The sequence below is a fragment of the Peromyscus eremicus genome, chromosome 1 (assembly GCF_949786415.1).
Source record: "Peromyscus eremicus chromosome 1, PerEre_H2_v1, whole genome shotgun sequence".
In the NCBI taxonomy this organism is placed as follows: Eukaryota; Metazoa; Chordata; class Mammalia; order Rodentia; family Cricetidae; genus Peromyscus; species Peromyscus eremicus.
In genome coordinates this window covers 100,002,344-100,021,583 of record NC_081416.1, presented here as the reverse complement: position 1 = coordinate 100,021,583, position 19,240 = coordinate 100,002,344, and the positions used below count along the sequence as shown (strand labels likewise).

At 48.8% G+C, this 19,240-nt stretch overlaps 1 protein-coding gene across 1 annotated transcript in view; it reads left to right on the top strand.

Moving 5' to 3' along the window:
* P4ha3 (prolyl 4-hydroxylase subunit alpha 3) overlaps positions 1-15,046 on the top strand; it is a 32,402-nt gene extending 17,356 nt beyond the window's left edge. The window contains exons 6-13 of the mRNA XM_059252997.1: positions 1,446-1,609; positions 1,818-1,994; positions 5,966-6,030; positions 8,520-8,679; positions 10,298-10,360; positions 11,798-11,866; positions 13,795-13,891; positions 14,658-15,046. Coding sequence (XP_059108980.1) covers positions 1,446-1,609; positions 1,818-1,994; positions 5,966-6,030; positions 8,520-8,679; positions 10,298-10,360; positions 11,798-11,866; positions 13,795-13,891; positions 14,658-14,728 — 866 coding nt within the window. The 3' untranslated portion in view covers positions 14,729-15,046. The remainder of the gene's footprint in view (positions 1-1,445; positions 1,610-1,817; positions 1,995-5,965; positions 6,031-8,519; positions 8,680-10,297; positions 10,361-11,797; positions 11,867-13,794; positions 13,892-14,657) is intronic.
* The last annotated feature ends 4,194 nt before the right edge of the window (positions 15,047-19,240 follow it).

Here is a 19,240-nt window from a genome sequence, read left to right as displayed (position 1 = left end):
ATTTATATTTAGTTTTTAAGTATGTGTATGTGTTGTGTGTGGGAATGTGCATGGGTGAGTGCCAGAGGAGTCCAGAAGAGGGTTCCAGATGCCCCGGAACTGGAGTTTACAGGTGATTGTGAGCTGCCTGATGTGGGTGAGGGGCACTGATCTGTGGTCCTCTGAAAAAGAAGGAAGCACTCTTAACAACTGAGCCGCCTCTCAGCCCTCTAGTAGGAATTCTGAAGGATCATTCCTGAGGATCTAGTGGAGCTGAGGATGAATATGCTTCCAGTTCTACAAAGAACAGGGAGCTGGGGGGATTGCCCTGTGGGAAGAGCACTTGCTTCACAAGTGTGAGATCCTGAGTTTGGATCCTCGGCACCCATGTAAAAGCCGGGCATGACCCATACCCACCCTACACACACACACACACACACACACACACACACACACACACACACCGCCTATAACACCAGAGCTGGGCTTGGAAAGGGTGGGTACAGAGACAGGCAGCTTTCTGGGCCTTCAGGCCAGCCTGCCTAGATGAAAACCCAGTAACTCCAGGTTCAGTGAGAGATATGTCTCAAGGGAGTAAGGTGGACAGGAACTGAAGAAGACTCCAACATCCTCTCTCTCTGGCCTCCAAAAGCACACATAAGAGCTCACATCCTGCCACACACACACACACACACACACACACACACACACACACACACACACATGCTCACACGCTCACACGCTCACATACATATAACGCCCCCATTCTGCGTGCACAGTAACGATACTAGATAAGAACAGGCTGGGCCTGTACTTTAGGTGATGGCTGAGCTTCCCTCCACTGCCCATACTTGCCATGTTCCCTTCCACGTAGTTATTGGAGGTTGTGCTGTAGGTCAGCCTAGCACAATATCCAGCTTAGAACATCATTAAGTGAACTGGTAAGTGAGTGAGTGGATGGATGGATGGGTGAAGCTTCTTTTCTAACAGAAATCTGACCATCGTGGTCCCCTGCCTAAGACTGCTAGCAGCCATCCCTCTGGTCCAGCAGGCCCAGGCCAGTCTTTTTCTAATGCCAGATGCTCTTTCAGGAGGAAGGACACTGATGTGAGGTGTTAGTTAAGGTGTCCAGGTGTCAGTCCTGTGTGATAGTGAAGCTCCAGGATCTTTCTTTCTTTCTTTCTTTCTTTCTTTCTTTCTTTCTTTCTTTCTTTCTTTCTTTCTTTCCTTCCTTCCTTAATTTTTTTTTTTTTTTTTGAGACCAGCTCTCACAACTGGTTGGCCTGGAACTCACAGAGGTCCTCCTGCCTCTGCCTCCCGAAAGCTGTGGTTGAAGGCATGTGCCAGCACAATCCGCTGCAGGAGATCTTGAGCGTTCTTCACACTCCGCTGCAGGAGATCTTGAGCGTTCTTCCCGGGGCCAGTATTTGTTCATCCGTGTTATTTCCTCTTTGGATTTCCCGCAGACCCAGATAATAAGAGGATGACCAGGAATGTGTTGAAATATGAAAGGCTCTTGGCAGAGAATGCTCACCAGGCGGTGACTGAAACTGTCATCCAGAGGCCCAACGTGCCTCACCTGCAGACCAGAGACACGTACGAGGGGCTGTGCCAGACCCTGGGCTCCCAGGTGGGATTCCTCAGGGAAAGAGAAAGGGGAGGATTGGCTGGAGTTGGGATAATTTGTGGGGAAAACTGATGCCTTAAGACAATACAACTTACCAAACAACCCCTGAGCGACTCCATCTTCTACTACCCTCAAATTCCACTTTTTGATCCATGGCTCCCAGGAGCCTTGACCCTTCTTTTCTTACATCAACTCTACTCTTTCCTTCTAGCCCACACACTACCAAATCCCCAGCCTCCACTGCTCCTACGAGACCAATTCCAGCCCCTACCTGCTGCTCCAGCCCGCCCGCAAGGAGGTCATTCACCTGCGACCCTTTGTCGCTCTCTACCATGACTTTGTTAGTGATGCAGAAGCTCAGAAAATCCGAGAGCTTGCAGAACCATGGGTGAGCATCTTCAGATCCCCTTTGTGTCCCTGCATGCCTGAAGAACAGATAGCTGGCGTGGCAAGACTCTTTCTTAGTCCAGGAGTTCAAAATGCTGACCATTTTGTAAGGCCAGTCAGCAGTGGGGAAAATCCTGGCTGTACTTGCCTCTAGTGGGAAAGGATGAGGTGCCAGGGGGGTTAAGAGATGTTCAGATTGTGCTGGCAATATCTTCTTAGGGGTGTGGGATACATAGCTATAAGCAGTTGTCAAAATCCGGCCAATCTCAGTGTGCCTGAGATCTGGGCGTATCATGACGTATCAAAGGGATCTCAGAAAATATAAAGGAGACTCCCCCAGTGTCAACTTTCCCTTAGAGCTGGCAGAAACAAAGAACTTGACAGGGACGAGGACTGAAATACTAGTGCATATTTACAGACAGGGTAGATATGGACGACCTGACTCAACATGATCCTGTTAAAGGGGAAACTGAGGCCCAGAACAGGGAACTGGTTTTGTTAGAGTCAGGACTGGAGTTGAGAGTGTGCCAATTGTCACTCCGTTGTTCTTTCTATTAGTAAGTTCAGGCTAAGTCATGCTTGGTAATAAGTGGCCCCTGGCCCTTGGCGACAGCGACAGTTTGCCACATGACATGTTTGGGTGGTGTCGGCTGAAGTTCTGCCGCAGCTGGTCTCCAGTCTGGAACCCAGCCCGGCAGAGTGGCCTCCTGTGGGGACTTGACCAGCCTCATGGAAGGGGGAACAAGACAGAAATGCAAACATGAGCTGGCTTTTGTAGCTTCCCTTAGGAAGTGCAAACGTACTTCCATCCACATGACTTGGTAAAGGCAAAGGCAGAGGCAGGAGGATCTCTGTGATTTGAAGACAGCCTGGTCTGCATAGTGAGTGCCAGGACAGCCAGACATACAGTGAGACCCTGTCTCAAAAGGCCAAGCATTAAAGGAGGCTGTCTAATCCTTCACAGGGAAGGGAGGCAGAGCAAGAGACTGGGCCGAGCTGGTGCCAGTGGGAAGGGATGTCATTGCCCCTGCTAGGAAAAAGATAGTCCATCTCATTTCTATAAGCCTGTAGTAGTTTCTTTAAAGGCACAGACAGTTATTTGGTGCAGAATTACTTATTTCTAACCAGACATCATGTCCTTGAGTTGTTGCCCATCCAATGAGACGTTTAGTCACCCAACACCAGAACACAGCCTGCCCAGACCCTTTGCTTTGACAAAGAGGTGAGGAACTTTTCCTCCATGTAAGGCAGTGGTTCTCAACCTATGGGTCATGACCCCTCGGGGTCAAATGACCCTTTCACAGGGGTTGCCTAAGACCGTCAGAAAACACAGATATTTACATTATGATTCATAACAGTATCTAAATGACAGTTATGAGGTAGCAACGGAAATGATTTTGTGGTTGGGGTCACCACGACATAAAGAACTGCATTAAAGGGTCGCAGCGTCAGGAAGGTTGAGAACCACTGGTGTAAGGGGAAAAGTGCTGTGATCACATGTGCTGTGTGAGGTGACCTGGCTGGAAGGCGGGTGGGAGGGAGCTCCGGGGAGGAGAGGAGGGAGCAGGGCTTCTTTCACTGAGAGTAAAGGCTGGACATCCTGGGAAGACAAATCACCCATCACAGGTGCCTGATGGGTGACATGCTCAGGAAACAGAGAGAAGCTTGGTGACTGAAGTGCACAAAGGACAGGGCAGAAGGTGATCCCTGATGGGGACAGGCAAGGAGACGCCGTTAACAGAGGCCACATCGCGGAGTTTCGGCTTTACCCCACAGGCTGTTGAGGAGCTGGGGGCGAGGCGGTAAACAGAAGAGGGCCATGGCTGGGTCTGTGATTTGAGGGAAAACTCTGAGAGCAGAAATGGACTGGCGTGAGAACAGCAATCACCGTTTCGCGCAGAAGGTTCTCCCGGCCAGTCTAGAGTCTGCTGTGGTTGTTGTGGTTGTGGTTGTTGTGGTTGTGGTTGTGGTTAGCTCTGATGGCGATGATAGCGATGCACTGTCAGTGACATCAGCTTCTTTGGGAGCCACAAGCTGCATCAGGCCTGCAGCAGCCTTTTCCTTAGAACAGCTCTGTTGCCATGGTGATGGAACAGGGGACCCATCCGGAGATGCTCACTGAATCCTTCACAGCAAGGTCATCTATTTGGCAGGCACAGACCTTGCCACCCTCCCTTCCCCAACAACCTCTCAGTGGACTTGTTCGTGCCTGGCTGGCCTGTGACTGTTCCAGGAATAAGCTGAGAGCTGGTGGGAGGATGCTCCCCATGAGCCCCCATGGCTCTCTGCCTCCTCCTCACTCTTCCTCTCCCGAAGCCTCCTCTCCCATGACTTCCCTCTCCACCTAACCCCTGCCCATCCTCCTCAAGGACTCAGTGGAAACCATGTACCTCCCGTGGCCCCCCTGTGCTGTCTGCAGCTCCAGCCGGCTCTTGTTGGTTCTCTGAATGACTGTGCCTTCAGGGCACTTTTACAGGGCCACATGCGCTAAACTGTCCCTTCTCAGAAATCAGAGCTTCTGGTTCCAGCTGTATAGCACTTACGTTTTATGTTAATTATGCCCTTTATATATTGGCTGGTATCACTGGACATTTTGTGGGTTAATGTCCTGTCTTCCCACCCATATTATGCTATTGTTCCCAGAGTATTATGATTTGTCTCATGTGTGTGATGTTTATACTTGTTTATGTGTATACACTCATTTGTGTGATACCAGATTGAATTTGAAGGTTTCCCTTATCAACCTCCTACCTTATATTTTGAGGTAGTCTCTCACTGAACCTGGAGCTCATTGATCCAGATAAGCTGGCTAGCCAAATGAGCTCCAGGATCCACCTGTCTCCACCTCCCTAACCATTGAATTGAGATTACAGACTCATCTCTACACCTGGCTTTTTATGTGAATGCCAGAGATCCAAACGCATGTCCTCCTGCTTGCACAGCAGCCCTTTGCCAACTGAGCTATTTCCCAAGCCCTTATTTTTATACTTTGAGAAAGGTTTTGCTGTGTTGCCCTAACTGGCCTCAAATTCTTGGGTTCAGGAGATCCTCCATCTCAGCCTCCTGAGTCTTGGGTCTACAGGCAAGTACCACTCTGCCTGCCCAAACTAATCTTTGAAGGTCAGAACCGACTTTCTAAATCTCTTGAGTGTTGACCCAGCTCTGTAGCCTGGCTGTTGCTCACCCTTCCACTATATCTCCCGCTTTGCTTTGCCCTTAACCATCCAGCTGTTTGTCTTTCCTGTAAATAGACCCCCCCCTCTATCATCTATGTATCTATGTATTTACCTACTTTCCCATCTATCTCTTCCTCCCTTTCTTCCCTCTGTTCTTTCTGTCTGGAATGTGTGGAACATTCTACTCTTGACTTATTTCAGTATATATATAGAGAGAGTGTATATATATATATATATATATAGTATATATATATATATATATAGAGAGAGAGAGAGAGAGAGAGAGAGAGAGAGAGAGAAAGTGCTTAACATCATAAATACAATAAATATTTGCTCTCAAAATGAATGATTTGTTTGTAGACAATAATGAAAGAACTCTGAAAGAATTAGGTTTTTTGTAAACCGGGCAGTTGCAGCTTAGCAGTGAGCTCTGTAAGGAAGGGCTTTGCTTAGGATTCTTCAGAAGGAGCAGGCCACCCCTGAGGCACCCTCTTGTGATTGGAGGTGTTTGTTTAATTTGAGAAGCATCGAGTTTACCCTGCGCAAGACCTAGGCCTGACTCTGTGATACAAGCTGAGATGAGAAATGGCTATGCTCTTCCCCAGCTCAGTCCTGCAGGCACAAAAGGAATTCTGTGAGACATTTTCGTGACACACATGAAGTATACTTTGAGGAGTGAGGAGCTGGTGATGGTTAAGCGTTAGAGAGAGGCGTGTCTGTGGCATGATGGGCCATCCATGACGGGCCATCCCTTTGCACCAGAACTGCCTGGTCTTTCTCTTTTGCTTCCTCCCAGCTCCAGAGATCAGTGGTGGCTTCGGGGGAAAAGCAGTTACCGGTGGAGTACCGCATCAGCAAAAGGTAGGAAGGCCCACTCCCACCTGGGGCTGAGGACACAGCTGATTGCCAGGTCAGTAACAACCTTTCTTGGATGGCTAGAGAGCCTGTAGTTCGTGTTGTGGGAAACTATTATGAGAGACGTTTCCACCCTGTCACCCCAGTGCCTGCACTAGATTGCAATATTATCTGGAGATTAACTAAGAAGTTACCAGGAAAAGACTTGGAGAAAACTCCACCTTAGAGCAGAAAGTATGCATCTGGTGTCTTCTCAGAGTGCATTCCTACACACATCTGTAATGTGTGTTCCTTCACACATCTGTAATTTGACTTTGCAGACTCCACTCCCACCTCCTGACTCCTAGACAAAGCCTTCCAAGCAGCAGGCAGGAATGGACTCCCTGGGTCTGCTGGCTTCTCAAGGAGCAGGCTCCAATGTGGCCCCCAGACCTCTCCTCCCCATCTCTTCCCTCGACTCCTACCTACCCTCAACTGTTTATCTGCACAGTGAAGACAGGACTGGGGAGAGAGCGAGAGGAGGAATGTCCATCACAGCCACATGAGAAAGTGGCATCAGCATCCCAGAGAAAGGCTAGACCTCTAGGCATGGGTTGTCCTCTGGGAGGGGACATGAGAGACAGAGGCCTTGGATCAGGATTATTTGGGCTTAACTGATTTTGTCTGGTACATCTAGGGACTGTGTGCACTACATATTGCTGGGAGCAAGAAGCAGCTGAAGAGAAGGGTTTGCTTTGGTGACTGGTTTGAGGGGACACAGTTTATCATGGCGGGGAAAGTGTGGTGGCTGGAGGTTCCATGGTGTCAGGGGTGGGCGGTGAAACCTCTTCACCTTCTTACCTCTCTGTGGAGCCGAGACAGAGGCTGGGGCTGGACTATGATCCTCCAGACCCAGTCCCAGGTTCTACAACCTCCTAGAACAGCAGCATCACTGTCTGGAGACCAAATGTTCAGACACATGCCCCCGTGGGGAGCATTCTCCATCCAAACCATTAGCAGGGACATTGGCGTTAAAAGTTGTTCTCTAAACTTTGGACTGTCTGCTTATCTGTATGTGCACCATGTGCATGCATTGAATCCAGAAGCCAGAAGAAGGCATTGTACTCGGGAAGTTCCAGACAGTTGTGAGTTGCCCAGTGTAGATGCTAGGAACTGAACCCCGGTCCTCTGCAAGAGCAGCAAGTGCTCTTATTCACTGAGCCATCTCTCCAGCCTCTGTGTTTTTCTTCTTTGAAAGCAGTGGCTGATTTTGTCCTGGGTGTCTCTGCAAATCCAAGAGCATGTAGTTTAATAGATAATCTGAGTGTAAAGTATTGGAACAAGTTAACCTATTAGGGTGTCGCTGGCCTTGCTTAGAGAACATGGCCTCATTTTTCTAGGGCCTCCATTCTGACTCCAGTTGTTTTACATTGTAAGAACCTCAACAAGACACTCAGGAAGAATCTGAATTGGGCTTTGACTGATCCTGGTTTGCCCAGAGTTGAAACAGTTGAGACTCCCTTGGGTATCATAGCAGTCACCAACACACCTTACAGAACATCTCCATGGTGTTTCTCTCGGGTTTCTAAGATCTGGAAGTAGATATAATCATCACTCCCATTCACAGAGGAGCACACTGGCCCTTAGGGAGGTTAAAGGTTAAGCACTAACAGCATCTTGCAGCGATGAAGAACTGTTATTACTGCTTTAGTTTCTTCCTCTCCCGTTCCTCCTTCCTTTCCTGATCCCCCACGTTCCTGAGTGCAGGGTACACACCACCACATCGACAGTCATTGCCTTAAGTCCCGGCTGTTCTCCCAGTACTCTGCCTCCTCTGTTGGAGATGTCTTCAGAGCACAGCAGTTTTAAGGATGGGGTTTTGTCATCTTCAGCTCTGAGTCACATTCCTGGGTTCTGTGAGCTTTCGCTCTGCTCCGCTCGGCACTAGCCTCAGAGAATGTCAGCTATGTTAATGTTGAAATAGTAGGCCAAGCACACTGGGCTGACCTGACATGAGGCAGGGCGAGGTGGTTAGGCTCGTGGCTCCTTCCCTCTAGCTGACTGGACTCATTTGTTTATTCATACATTCATTCATCCATCTGTCTAGGGTTTCTACTGCTGTGAAGAGACACCATGACCACGGCAGCTCTCACAAAAGGAAAGCATTTAATTGGGTGGCTTACAGTTTCAGAGGTTCAGTCCATTATCATCATGGTGGGACATGGCTGCGTGCAGCCAGACATGGTGCTGGAGACGAGTTGAGAGTTCTACATCTTGACCCGCAGGCAACAGGAAGTGAACTGTGTAACCACACTGAGCATAGCTTGAGCAAAGGAGACTTCAAAGCCCACCCCCACAGTGAAACACTTGCTCCAACAAAGCCACACCTCCTAATAGTACCTCTCCCTTTGGGGGCCATTTTCTTTCAAACCATCACACCATCCATTCATTCACAGACATCATGTAGTCATTCCCAACACCAGATTACTGTTGTTCCAATCCTTGCTGTGTTTTAGTGCCTGGCTGAAGGACACAGTTGACCCAGTGCTGGTGACCCTTGACCACCGAATTGCTGCCCTCACAGGCCTTGACATCCGGCCTCCCTACGCAGAGTATCTCCAGGTGGTGAACTATGGAATCGGAGGGCACTATGAACCTCACTTTGACCACGCTACAGTAAGGATGGGATCAATGGCCAGTCTTCTGGGGTAGGGAGCCAGTGCGTTCTTCCTCAGAGGCAGAGGTCTGGAGGGGCTCTCAGAAATTACTAAGGAAGGGCCTTGAACAAAGTCTTTTGTTTCCAGAATATCTGAAAGCTTTGGTTTCAGCTGATTACTGGGTTCATTTTTCTTGTCTGCCCCCACTTTCCTCCTCCCCAGAATTTGTGAGTGGGAAAAGAACACGGCTTATAATAAAATTCTATCTCCTACTTCCTTGGGGACTTTTTCATGAGGATTGTCCTCAAATCTCCCTCCTTTCTTTATAATCTCAACTGCTCATCGTATTACCAGTAGCAAATATTTTTGAGGAATAAAAGCTTTCCAAGGGGGCAGCATGGTCAAATCATGGAATTACCACAGTGAACCCTATGAATACAATTAATATGTTGATGATTTTAAAATGAGCAAAACACATGAGATATACAGGTGATCAATAAGCAAATGAAAACAGTCACAACATCATGAGGGGAAAAAAAAAAGACCTCCCTGCAATTCATCCATAGTGCCAATTTTATCAAGATCCCAAGAACTTTAAAAGTTCTTTTTAAAAAAACTTTCAGAGATGGCTCAGTAGGTGCAGTGTTTGCCATGTAAGCATGAGGACCTGGGTTTGAATCCCTAGAGCCCACAATACAAAGCAATCGGAGCACAGTAAACACATCTGTAACCCCAGTACTTTTAGGGCAAAAGGGAGGTGGAGACAGACGAATCCTCGGAAGACTTTACCCAGCTAGCCTGGCATCTGCAGCAGGCAAACAACAGAGAACCTGTCTCAAACAAGATGGAAAAGGAGAACTTATGCCCAAGATCGTCCTCTGACCTCCACATGTGCGCTGTGGCCTATACTTAGGCACACACACACACACACACACACACACACACACACACACACACACAGATGAGTATACAAATTAAGGAGGGAAGCCACTCACAAGAGGTTTCATATTTTATGATTCTATTTACATAACTTTCTAGAAAAGACAAAACACGGAGATAGAAAGTAGATAACCCGGTTTTGTGGGGACAGGGTTAACTATAAACCTTCATATGCACGTGGAAATTTCTGAAACTAGATTGCAGGCAAGGTTGAGCAACTGTTAACATTTGCTAAAATTCAGCTAATAGCATTTACAGTGAGCGAATTCTCTGGTATGTAAGTTATATTTCAGATTGTTTCTTGATTAAAGAATGAGTGTGTGCCTTGGGCAAACAATTTGGAGCAGCAATCTAATGATTGGATGTTTCTATGAGATAATTATCTTCTATAATATGTATGTTCTTTGTTTTGTGGAGAACCTAAAGTGCAGAACCTCTTGTCTAATTTTTCCCCTTGACAATCATTTGTTTGATTTGTATAGAATTCACTCCTGTGCATATCCAAAAAATGAATGTCCAATTAAACAGTCTATCTTGTACCTGGCAGAAAAGATGGACACACACTCAACTTCGTGTAGTCCAGGGTTGTGTGCTGTCCTTGACACCCTCATTTTATCCCTTTCTGTGCTAATGGTAAATCCTGGCTGTCACTCTGGGATCATTTACCAAAATAACCATCTGCTCTATTTCTGTCTCAGTCGCCAAGCAGCCCCCTGTACAGGATGAAGTCTGGGAACCGAGTTGCAACATTTATGATCTATGTGAGTTATGTGGCTAAGTAGACTATTTTATCATACGATTTTCAAAGTGATTTCATATGTTTGTTTTATCTGGTACTGAACACAAAAATCTCCAGGAATTTTTAAACTTCAGACAGCATTATTTTGTTAAGGATAGACAGAAGGGGATATCAGACAGATTTCTGTCCTTAGAGAGTTTGCAGTGTGAAGGTCTAAATATGGCCTTGCCTAGACAGTGGATCAGGATGAGGAAACTAGGAGACCATGGACTTGAACAACACAGGAAGAGGATACAGTTGTCTCCCACCTTAAGGTCTAGAAGCCTAGTTGGTACCGAAAAGCACAGACCCATCAGTGAGCCTGTGAACTTGTAGGAGAAAGAGAAGAGAAAGGAGCAGTTTAGACTCCAAGAGGAGAGAGTGAGGAGATAAAAAGTCGGTAAGTACCTCTGATAAGCAGTGGAAATCCTCCTCCTGTCTCCAGTAGAGCCCACACCTTAAATAAAACACTAAAGTGATCAATTGGCCGCCTCTCTGAGTCCCTAGCCTGGTCCCACAGGTTCAGTCCCAGACTTCATCAACCTTATTAGCCTTCAGACTATGAAGTTTTACTTTCATCTACACAAACCAGTCATATTCCAATCATCTGTCACTTAGAAGCAATCATTTATTGGGGGAGATTTATGAATGCTTCTTGGTCTTTTGGCTAAGGTCAAGAGTAGACTCACTACTGTTAGTGGAAGGGTCAACATACCAACCACAAGAGCTCTGAATAGCACCCCAAGATAAAGGCCTGCCTTCACGCTCCCTGTGAGAACAGAAACTCCCTCTTCCCTGAGGGCTGATCTGGTCTCCACAGCACAGCCAGGAAGGGCGCTCAAAGGCTGGCATTCAATATCATCTCTATGTTCCTGTTTCCAATGTGTTGCCCAGCATACTCCCTATAGCAAGAGAATGCCCGCTGGAAAGTGTCACAGAACTCTGTGTCTGTCACTTGTATCTTACCAAGCAAGTGTGGGAAAACAACGTCATAAGGCCAATCAGTGTGATAGGGACCTAAGATGGGAACCAAACCTGGTCCTCAGCAAGAATAGGTGCTTTGACCAATGGGCTATCTCACCACCCCTACACATAATTTTTAAAAAGTAAATACATCTTTTTAAAAAGTTTGAATCTACTTATTATAGCCCTCCATCAAGATGGTAGCCAGAAGCAAAAATAAGGGGGGAATTCCAGAATCTCGTCTAGTAGTAAGAAGCTCCATGGGCGAGTAGCAGCACCCTTGCAGAGGTTCACTGAATTTGGAAGTTGGATGAGTGACTTCTAAGGATTTCTCCCCTAACTGAAACAGAGGAGCCCTGCACACAGTGTGTGCAGAAATGACCTCTGAGTTCATGAGTACATGACAGAGGACTGTCAGCAGCTATCTTAACTCTGGCTTCTTCCTCTTACATGACAGCTGAGTGCAGTAGAAGCTGGAGGAGCCACGGCCTTCATTTATGCCAACTTCAGTGTGCCTGTGGTTAAGGTGAGTGGGGTCTCGCCCTGGAGGATGTGGTTGTGATGGCGAAGAACTCACCCGTCTCTGCAAGCTGATGCCTGGGAGATGGATGAAAAGAGATCTTCCTGGAATCCCAAAGGCAGTCTCCCATTCTTTCTTAGTTAGAGTTCCTATTGCTATGAAGAGACACCATGACCATGACAACTCTCATAAAGGAAACCATTTAATGGCATGGCTTACAGTTTCAGAGGTTTAGATCATTCTCATCATGGTGGGACATGGTGGTGCATAGACAGACATAATACTGGAGAAGGAGCTGAGAGTCCTACACTTTGACCCAAAGGCAACAGAAAGTGATCTGTCTCACTGGGTATGGCTTGAGCATACATGCTTGCCTCCACAGTGACCACACTTCCTCCAACAAGACCACACCTACTCCAACAAGGCCACACCTCCTAATAGTGTGACTCCCTTTGGGGACCATTTTCTTCCGAACCACCACACATTCCTGTCACTACAACATGTCCTTGTGGTCCTGTTTGCTGTTTTATTTCCATGTCTGTTACAGTAGATGATGACAGGCCTGTCTTCCTTGTCACTGTGGGTTCCTCAGAGGCTAAGGACTCAGAGTCACCCCCAGGTTCTCCACAGTAGCTAGTTCCCCACAGAGCTAAGGCACTAGGGTCTCAGAGCAAGGCTCAGAACCCTGCCCTGGAGCTCACAGAGGAACTGCAGCCATGACAACACACAGCAGTGACAGCCGTGACTCTCCAGAGAGCCAGCGCTGACAGGTTTGTTTCGTGGGTGACCATTTCCTCCATGTTTCAGAAGGATCAACATGCCCTTAGTAACCTGGGAAGGGATGGATTAGAGAGGCTGAGCTCATGCCCTGAGCCCAGTGCCTTACGGCCACGTTTCCAGTGCTTCTTCCTGGCTCCATCTAGTCTGATGGCCATGGTTAAAGGGAGCCTGAGGGTGTGGCTAAGAAAACAGTACATAGAAGGAGAACATAGTCTATGGGATCAGAGCACAGGGGCTTGAGTCTTTTTTTTTGAGACAGGGTTTCTCTGTGTCACTTTGCTCCTTTCCTGGAACTCACTCTGTAGCTCAGGCTGGCCTCGAACTCACAGAAATCCACCTGCCTCTGCCTCCCGAGTGCTGTGCACCACCACCGCCAGCAAGGGGCTTGAGTCTTAACTTTGCTACTTAGTTGCATGATTTCAAGGCCCAGTGGATGGAGGATGGTGTTCAGCTGTATGGAGGTCATCCTCCACCCTGTGGGAGATCTCCCACACTATGGGGTATCTCCCACTCCATGGGTCATCTCCCTCCCCGTGGGTCATCTCCCTCCCCGTGGGTCATCTCCCTCCCCGTGGGTCATCTCCCTCCCTGTGGGTCATCTCCCGCCCCGTGGGTCATCTCCCACGCCATGGGATATCTCCCTCTCCCACCCCGTGGGTCATCTCCCACCCCCGTGGGTCATCTCCCACCCCGTGGGTCATCCCCTCCCCGTGGGTCATCTCCCTCCCCGTGGGTCATCTCCCTCCCCATGGGGTATCTTCCACTCTGTGGGTCTTGTTGGGTATCTGTCCACAGCGACCCTATGAGCCTGTACTTGACTGGCTCCCAGCACTGGGCCACATTGTCCTAGTCTGCTTTTATCTCTGTCTCTCTTGGGCCCCCCAAGAGCAGAGCCAGGTGTGGCCTGTCTCCACATGCCCAGGCCTGGAGCAGAGCAGGCCATGAGGCAGTGACCCACACCTGAGTGGCAGTTTTCACCCTCTTGTGCCTTTCAATGCCTGCTTGCTCCAAACCGCATGGAGGTAAAAGAGTTTCCTATTTAATGGCATGAATTCTGTGTCCTTATTCACATGCCTACCAGAAGTCCAGGATTCTGGGCTGACCCTCCTACCCTCTCCATGCCCCCTAGGGGGGCTGGGCCCTCTCGTTTTCAGAACGCTGCACTGTTTTGGTGGAACCTGCACAGGAATGGAGAGGGGGATGGAGACACACTTCATGCTGGCTGTCCTGTCCTGGTGGGAGATAAGTGGGGTAAGGCCTGTCTTTGTGGGTGAGAAAATGGGGTGAGGAGGCATGGAAAAGTGAAATGGGGAGTGGGTGGAGACGGCAGAGCCCCCTTCTGGAGGCTGCGTGGTACTGCTGAGTACCAGCGACATGGATGGATGAGCAGTCAGGTGTCCCAGCAGATTCGGGGCCTGGGAAGAGTAGGTGTCAGCAAAGGGTCACAGGCCTGGTCAGGATGCTTCATCTGAGCACGAAGGAGAGGCATGAGACACCAGAGCGCCTCCCCAACCTCTGCATCAGGGCGAACACTGTCAAGCCCACTGCCCGCATTTAGCTCTGCCCCCAAGGAGTGGTTAGGCAAGAAGCCATGACAGCAGGGGTGGATGGCTCCTTCATGGCGGACGGACATGTTTATTGGCAGGTGTGGCCAAGAGCACCTCGCTCTGAAGCTAGAAAGGAAAATGGCTGTCACATTGGCAGGAACCCCAGGAGAAGCAAACGCTTTCTTCCCTGTCACCCAGGAGTGGCCTCAATTTCACTGGGAGCTTTTAGAATGGAGAATGACCAGGTGCCACACGTGTGAAAATCAGTACTCCATTAGCAAGATCTGCTGGAGAATTTCTGGAGGGCGATGTACTTGCTATGCTGGGAGCAGCAGATTGTGCACAGCTGGGCCGGGACTAGGCTAGGCAAACAGCAGGATTTGAGGCTGTGCTCCCATGCCCTGTGATGAAGCGCACAGCCCTGTGGCCATCTCCCTGCTGAGCCCGCTCTCCCTCCCTGCCCTCCTCAGTGGCCAACAAGTGGATACACGAGTATGGACAGGAATTCCGAAGACCCTGCAGCACCAACCCTGAAGACTGAGCATTGGCAGATGGCAGCTTGTCAGAGAAGCCAGGAGCCAAAGCCTCCCGAAGGAAGGCCTCACGGCAAGGCCTTGTGAGTGGAAGTCGAGGGATGGTCTTTACCAGGAACTCCTCTCGCCCCCAAGAATTTACATTTGGTTCTACTGCAGCTGTGAGACTTAGTTAGAATGGGTAACACAAGAGGCCCTACGCGGTTTCTAGTGCTCAGACACCCTTGGGAATGAAAGGGGGAACTCAGTGTAGAACACTTGTTTAGTGTGTGCAACTACATGTCTAGGTTCTGTTCACTAGCACGAACACACACTACACATACATACACTACACACACATATACTACACACACATACATTCTTACACACACACGCACACACACTACACACACACTACACACACACACTACACATACACACACACACTACACTACACTACACAAACACACACACATCTGGAAACATCAGGCTGCTCCAGCAGGACCACCTGACTCAGAGGTCTCCATCCCCATCACGAGTGGGTATTATCATGTGATGATTTTTTTTAAAGTGGAAAGCAATTTTGTTTTTTTATGAGTTTTGATTGTCATTAAAATGTTTTAAAATCACCTCTTCTAACAGAGTATTCTTCCATGATGTTGGACGAGAAAAACCGAAGTAGTGCTATTGATGTCAGTTCCTGTGGCCCAGCCCCTCCCCACTTCCGTTGCCCCGTTCTGGACCTGCCGACACTCTGTTCTTCCATAGCACCATCTCTCCCCGCTCTCAGGCCTCCCCATCCTCAGGGAGCCTCCCTCATTCCACAGGGTCCCTTTGAGAGGCTTTCCCTGACCACTCTTTCCAGTCCTCTGCATCCCCCCTGTATCTCCCTGCTAATGCTCCTGTGACCTGAGCAGATGTCATTCCTGTGTCAATGTGGGCCACTTGCTTTCCTGGTCCCCTGTGCTCTGTAGATGCCTCTGTTGGAGCCGCATCTCACTGCATCTCCACACTTGCCTGGACTCTCAGAACCCCCTAAGCACTTGCCTGCATTCTTAGACCCCCCCCCCCCCACACACACACAAAGGGGCGGGTTTGAAATAAGCAGGCAGAAGCAGAAGTTTTATAGGCAAAGCCTGCCGAGGCTCTCACTGCAGAAGGCCAAGTGAGCAGCAGTAAAGGGGACAGTGGTGACCGAATGTTTGTGCCAAGAGAATACTGAGGCTGCTTGGCCCGGGCTCCTCCCCGGATGTGGGTGTGCTTTGCTCAGAAGAAGCCACCAGTGAAAGGACTGGGCAGTTAGACTCTGTTCCTCACACCTAGCCTCTGCCTTCCCCCATGCTCTGCTGACATGAGCTTTCTCACCTCCAGTGAGGACTCTGAGGTTCTGAGAGCCGGCTTCAGAACGTGGGATGTATTTATGTGGCGTGTGCCAGGAAATCACCAAATGACTGTCACCGTTGCACCCTGCCTCTTCTGGTCCCACAGGAGTTGGCCTGAAAGAAAGCTCCACTACAGTGGGACCATCCTACTGTTCTAAGCTCAGGCTTCTTTCTCAGTTACTGGTTTAGTCTGAGCGAACCGTAGCAATGGTGCACATCGGGAGCTTACGCAGATGACGTGATTCCAGAGACCATGGGTTGTGTGACGGCTCGGCGGGTAAAAATGCTTCCTGTGCAGTTGTGACAACCTTGGTCACCTGCCTAGTGAAAAAGGGGCTGTGTTGAGTGGGGAGTGTGACTTTTGTCACCAAGCCTGTCATGGTTCCTTCTCGGTTGCTGTGTTAAGACATCATGATCAAGGCATACAGAAGGAAGTGTATTTGGAGCTTATCGGCCATGCCTCCTAATCCTTCCCGAACAGTGCCACCCGCTGGGGTTAAGCATTCAAACACACGAGTCTGGGGGGCCACTCTCATCCACTCCACCACAGGACTGTCCACACATTCACCTCTGCCCATGTCTCTGGTGTGGCTCAGGGTAGTCAGGTGTACACTGGGCTGGGAGTTACCGCCTGATCCAGGACACCGCTATGCAGCCTTGGGCCAATCACTTCTGGGTCAGAGCAGACTCTTACCTGCAGAAGTCACTGCCAACTCGCCTGCCTTCCTGTTCCTCAGAGGGGTGGGATCTCCCAGGTTGTAAGTGACATCTGTTATCCTATGCTTAGGCTTCTCGGTCCTCAGAAGGCGGCATCTTCCCTGACCATCGGAAACACCCCTTCTCACCCTCAGTTAGTGGTTCAGGCCACCCACCTTGGGAGATGCTAGCTGATAGGCTAGTCTCAGGCTCCAAGGTTCTGCCTAGCTACAAGCTGGGGTTTTCTAGCAAACTGTGGGGAGAGGAAGCCAGCTGGAGAACTAAGGGTGCCTAGATGGCCTAACTTGCTGAACCCTACACCCAGGCTACAGTGTGTTAGATTCTGGTTGCTGATGCAGTGGATGGCTAGACAAGACTACAGTTGGCTCTAAGACCACAGATATGTGTACAAGGGAGGAGGGGATGCCCTGGGTGTCCCCTGATGCCATCTTAGACTCTTAATGCTTTCCTTTTTAAATTTTATTTTTATTTTTATGTGTGTGTGTGTGTTAGTTTGTGCACATGCATATACATGACTGCAGAAGCCACAAAAAGGGCATCAAGTCCCCTGGAGCTGGAGCTACAGGCAGTTGTGAGCACCCTGATGTGAGTGCTAGAAACTGAACCCAGGTCCTGTACAAGAGCAGCAAGTCCTCTTAACCATGGAGCCATCTCTCCAGACCTGTGTCTTCCTTTCCAGTGTCCTGAGCTCTTACCTCCTAACCCCCAGCTGTCAGCAGCCTCTCAATCCAGCATAGTGGTCTCCTGACTTCTCTTTCTGACCTAGTTTGTTTGTTTTGTTCCACCTCCAAAAGACCCACACAATTTCTCCCATCACTGTGGCCCTCTTTAATTTGGTACAACCTTTTTCCGTGGACCACAGCTGCTTTTTCTTTTAATTCCTTTAGGAGTATCATATAATCACATCATTTCTCCTTTCCCTTCCCTCCTTCCAATCTCCCCTTGTTCTTGTTTGAAAGCATGGCCTATTTTTTTCACTAGTTGTTGTTACATGCACACACACACACACACACACACACACACACACACGCACAATCTGCTCGGTCTATATTACTGTGTATTTTCAGGGCTGACCACTTGTTACTGGATAACCAATTGGTGTGCTCCTCCCTGGGGAAGGGACTATTTCTCCAATTCTCAGTGTTCCTTAGCTGCCTGTAGTTCTTTGTGTAGGTTTGAGGCCTCATGGTCTTTTCCCCATCCACTTGTCTATTGGTGTCGTCCTTGTTCAGGCAGTTCAGGCTCATGTTTAGGCAGTCATGATGGTGAGACTTTAGGAATGTAGCTTCTGATATTACTAAGAGACAATGTCACCGCAAATGCCCCATCAGTTCTAGCTCAGGGGTCTGAAGGACATGTTGTCTTCAGCAATGGGGACTTAATTGCATCTCTGGGAGTCAACCAAAGGTGATGGCAATAGCCTGGATGTTTTGGGAGTCTTTTGGACAACCCTGACCGACAATTCAAAAGAGGCTTCTCATGACTGGTGTTGGGGTTTTTGTTAGGTGGTCTTTGGCTCTTGGAGGGAATGTTGTCAGCCCAGAAGAGTTCATTTAAACTATATATGTACATTTACACACAGACTTAGGTTCAAGTGTATTTGTCTTAGTTGGGGTTACTACTGCTGGGATGAAACACCATGACCAAAGCAACCTGGGGAGGAAAGGGCTTATTTGGCTCACACTTCCACATCCTCGCTCATCATTGAAGGAGATGAGGACAGGAACTCAAACAGGGCAGGAACCTGGAGGTAGGAGTTGATGCAGAGGCCATGGAGGGATGCTGCTTATTGGCTTGGTCATCATGGATTACTCAGCCTGCTTTTATGGAACCCAGGACCACCAGCCCAGGGTGGTACCACCCTCCCCCATCAATTACTAATTAAGAAAATACCCTACAGGCCCATCTTATGGAGGCATTTTCTCAATTGAGTTCCCTCCTTTCAGCTACCTCTAGTTTGTATCAAGCTGACATAAGACTGGTCAGCACAGAACTTTAGGTTGGTGGGTTTTTTGTTGTTGTTGTTTTTTTTTTGTTTTGTTTTGTTTTGTTTTTTATTTTTTTCCAGACAGGGTTTCTCTGTGTAGCTTTGTGCCTTTCCTGGATCTCGCTCTGTAGACCAGGCTGGCCTCAAACTCACAAAGGCCTGGCTCTGCCTCCCGAGTGCTGGGATTAAAGGCGTGCACCACCACCGCCCGGCTGGTTTGGTTTTTGTAAATGGTTAACAGTATGATTCTTTATGACGTTCTCAGACATCCTTACTGTTATCTTGCCCTATGGCTGCCTCTTTACTGACAGACACTAGTCTGGGGCCCACTCACCCATCTACACAGGTTACTATGGTGACTTTCCTCTGGGGAAGACCTACTGTTGCCTTGTGCCTGGCTGTTTACATGGATGCTGGGAATCTGAACTTAAGTCTTCATGTCTGTCTGGCAGGCA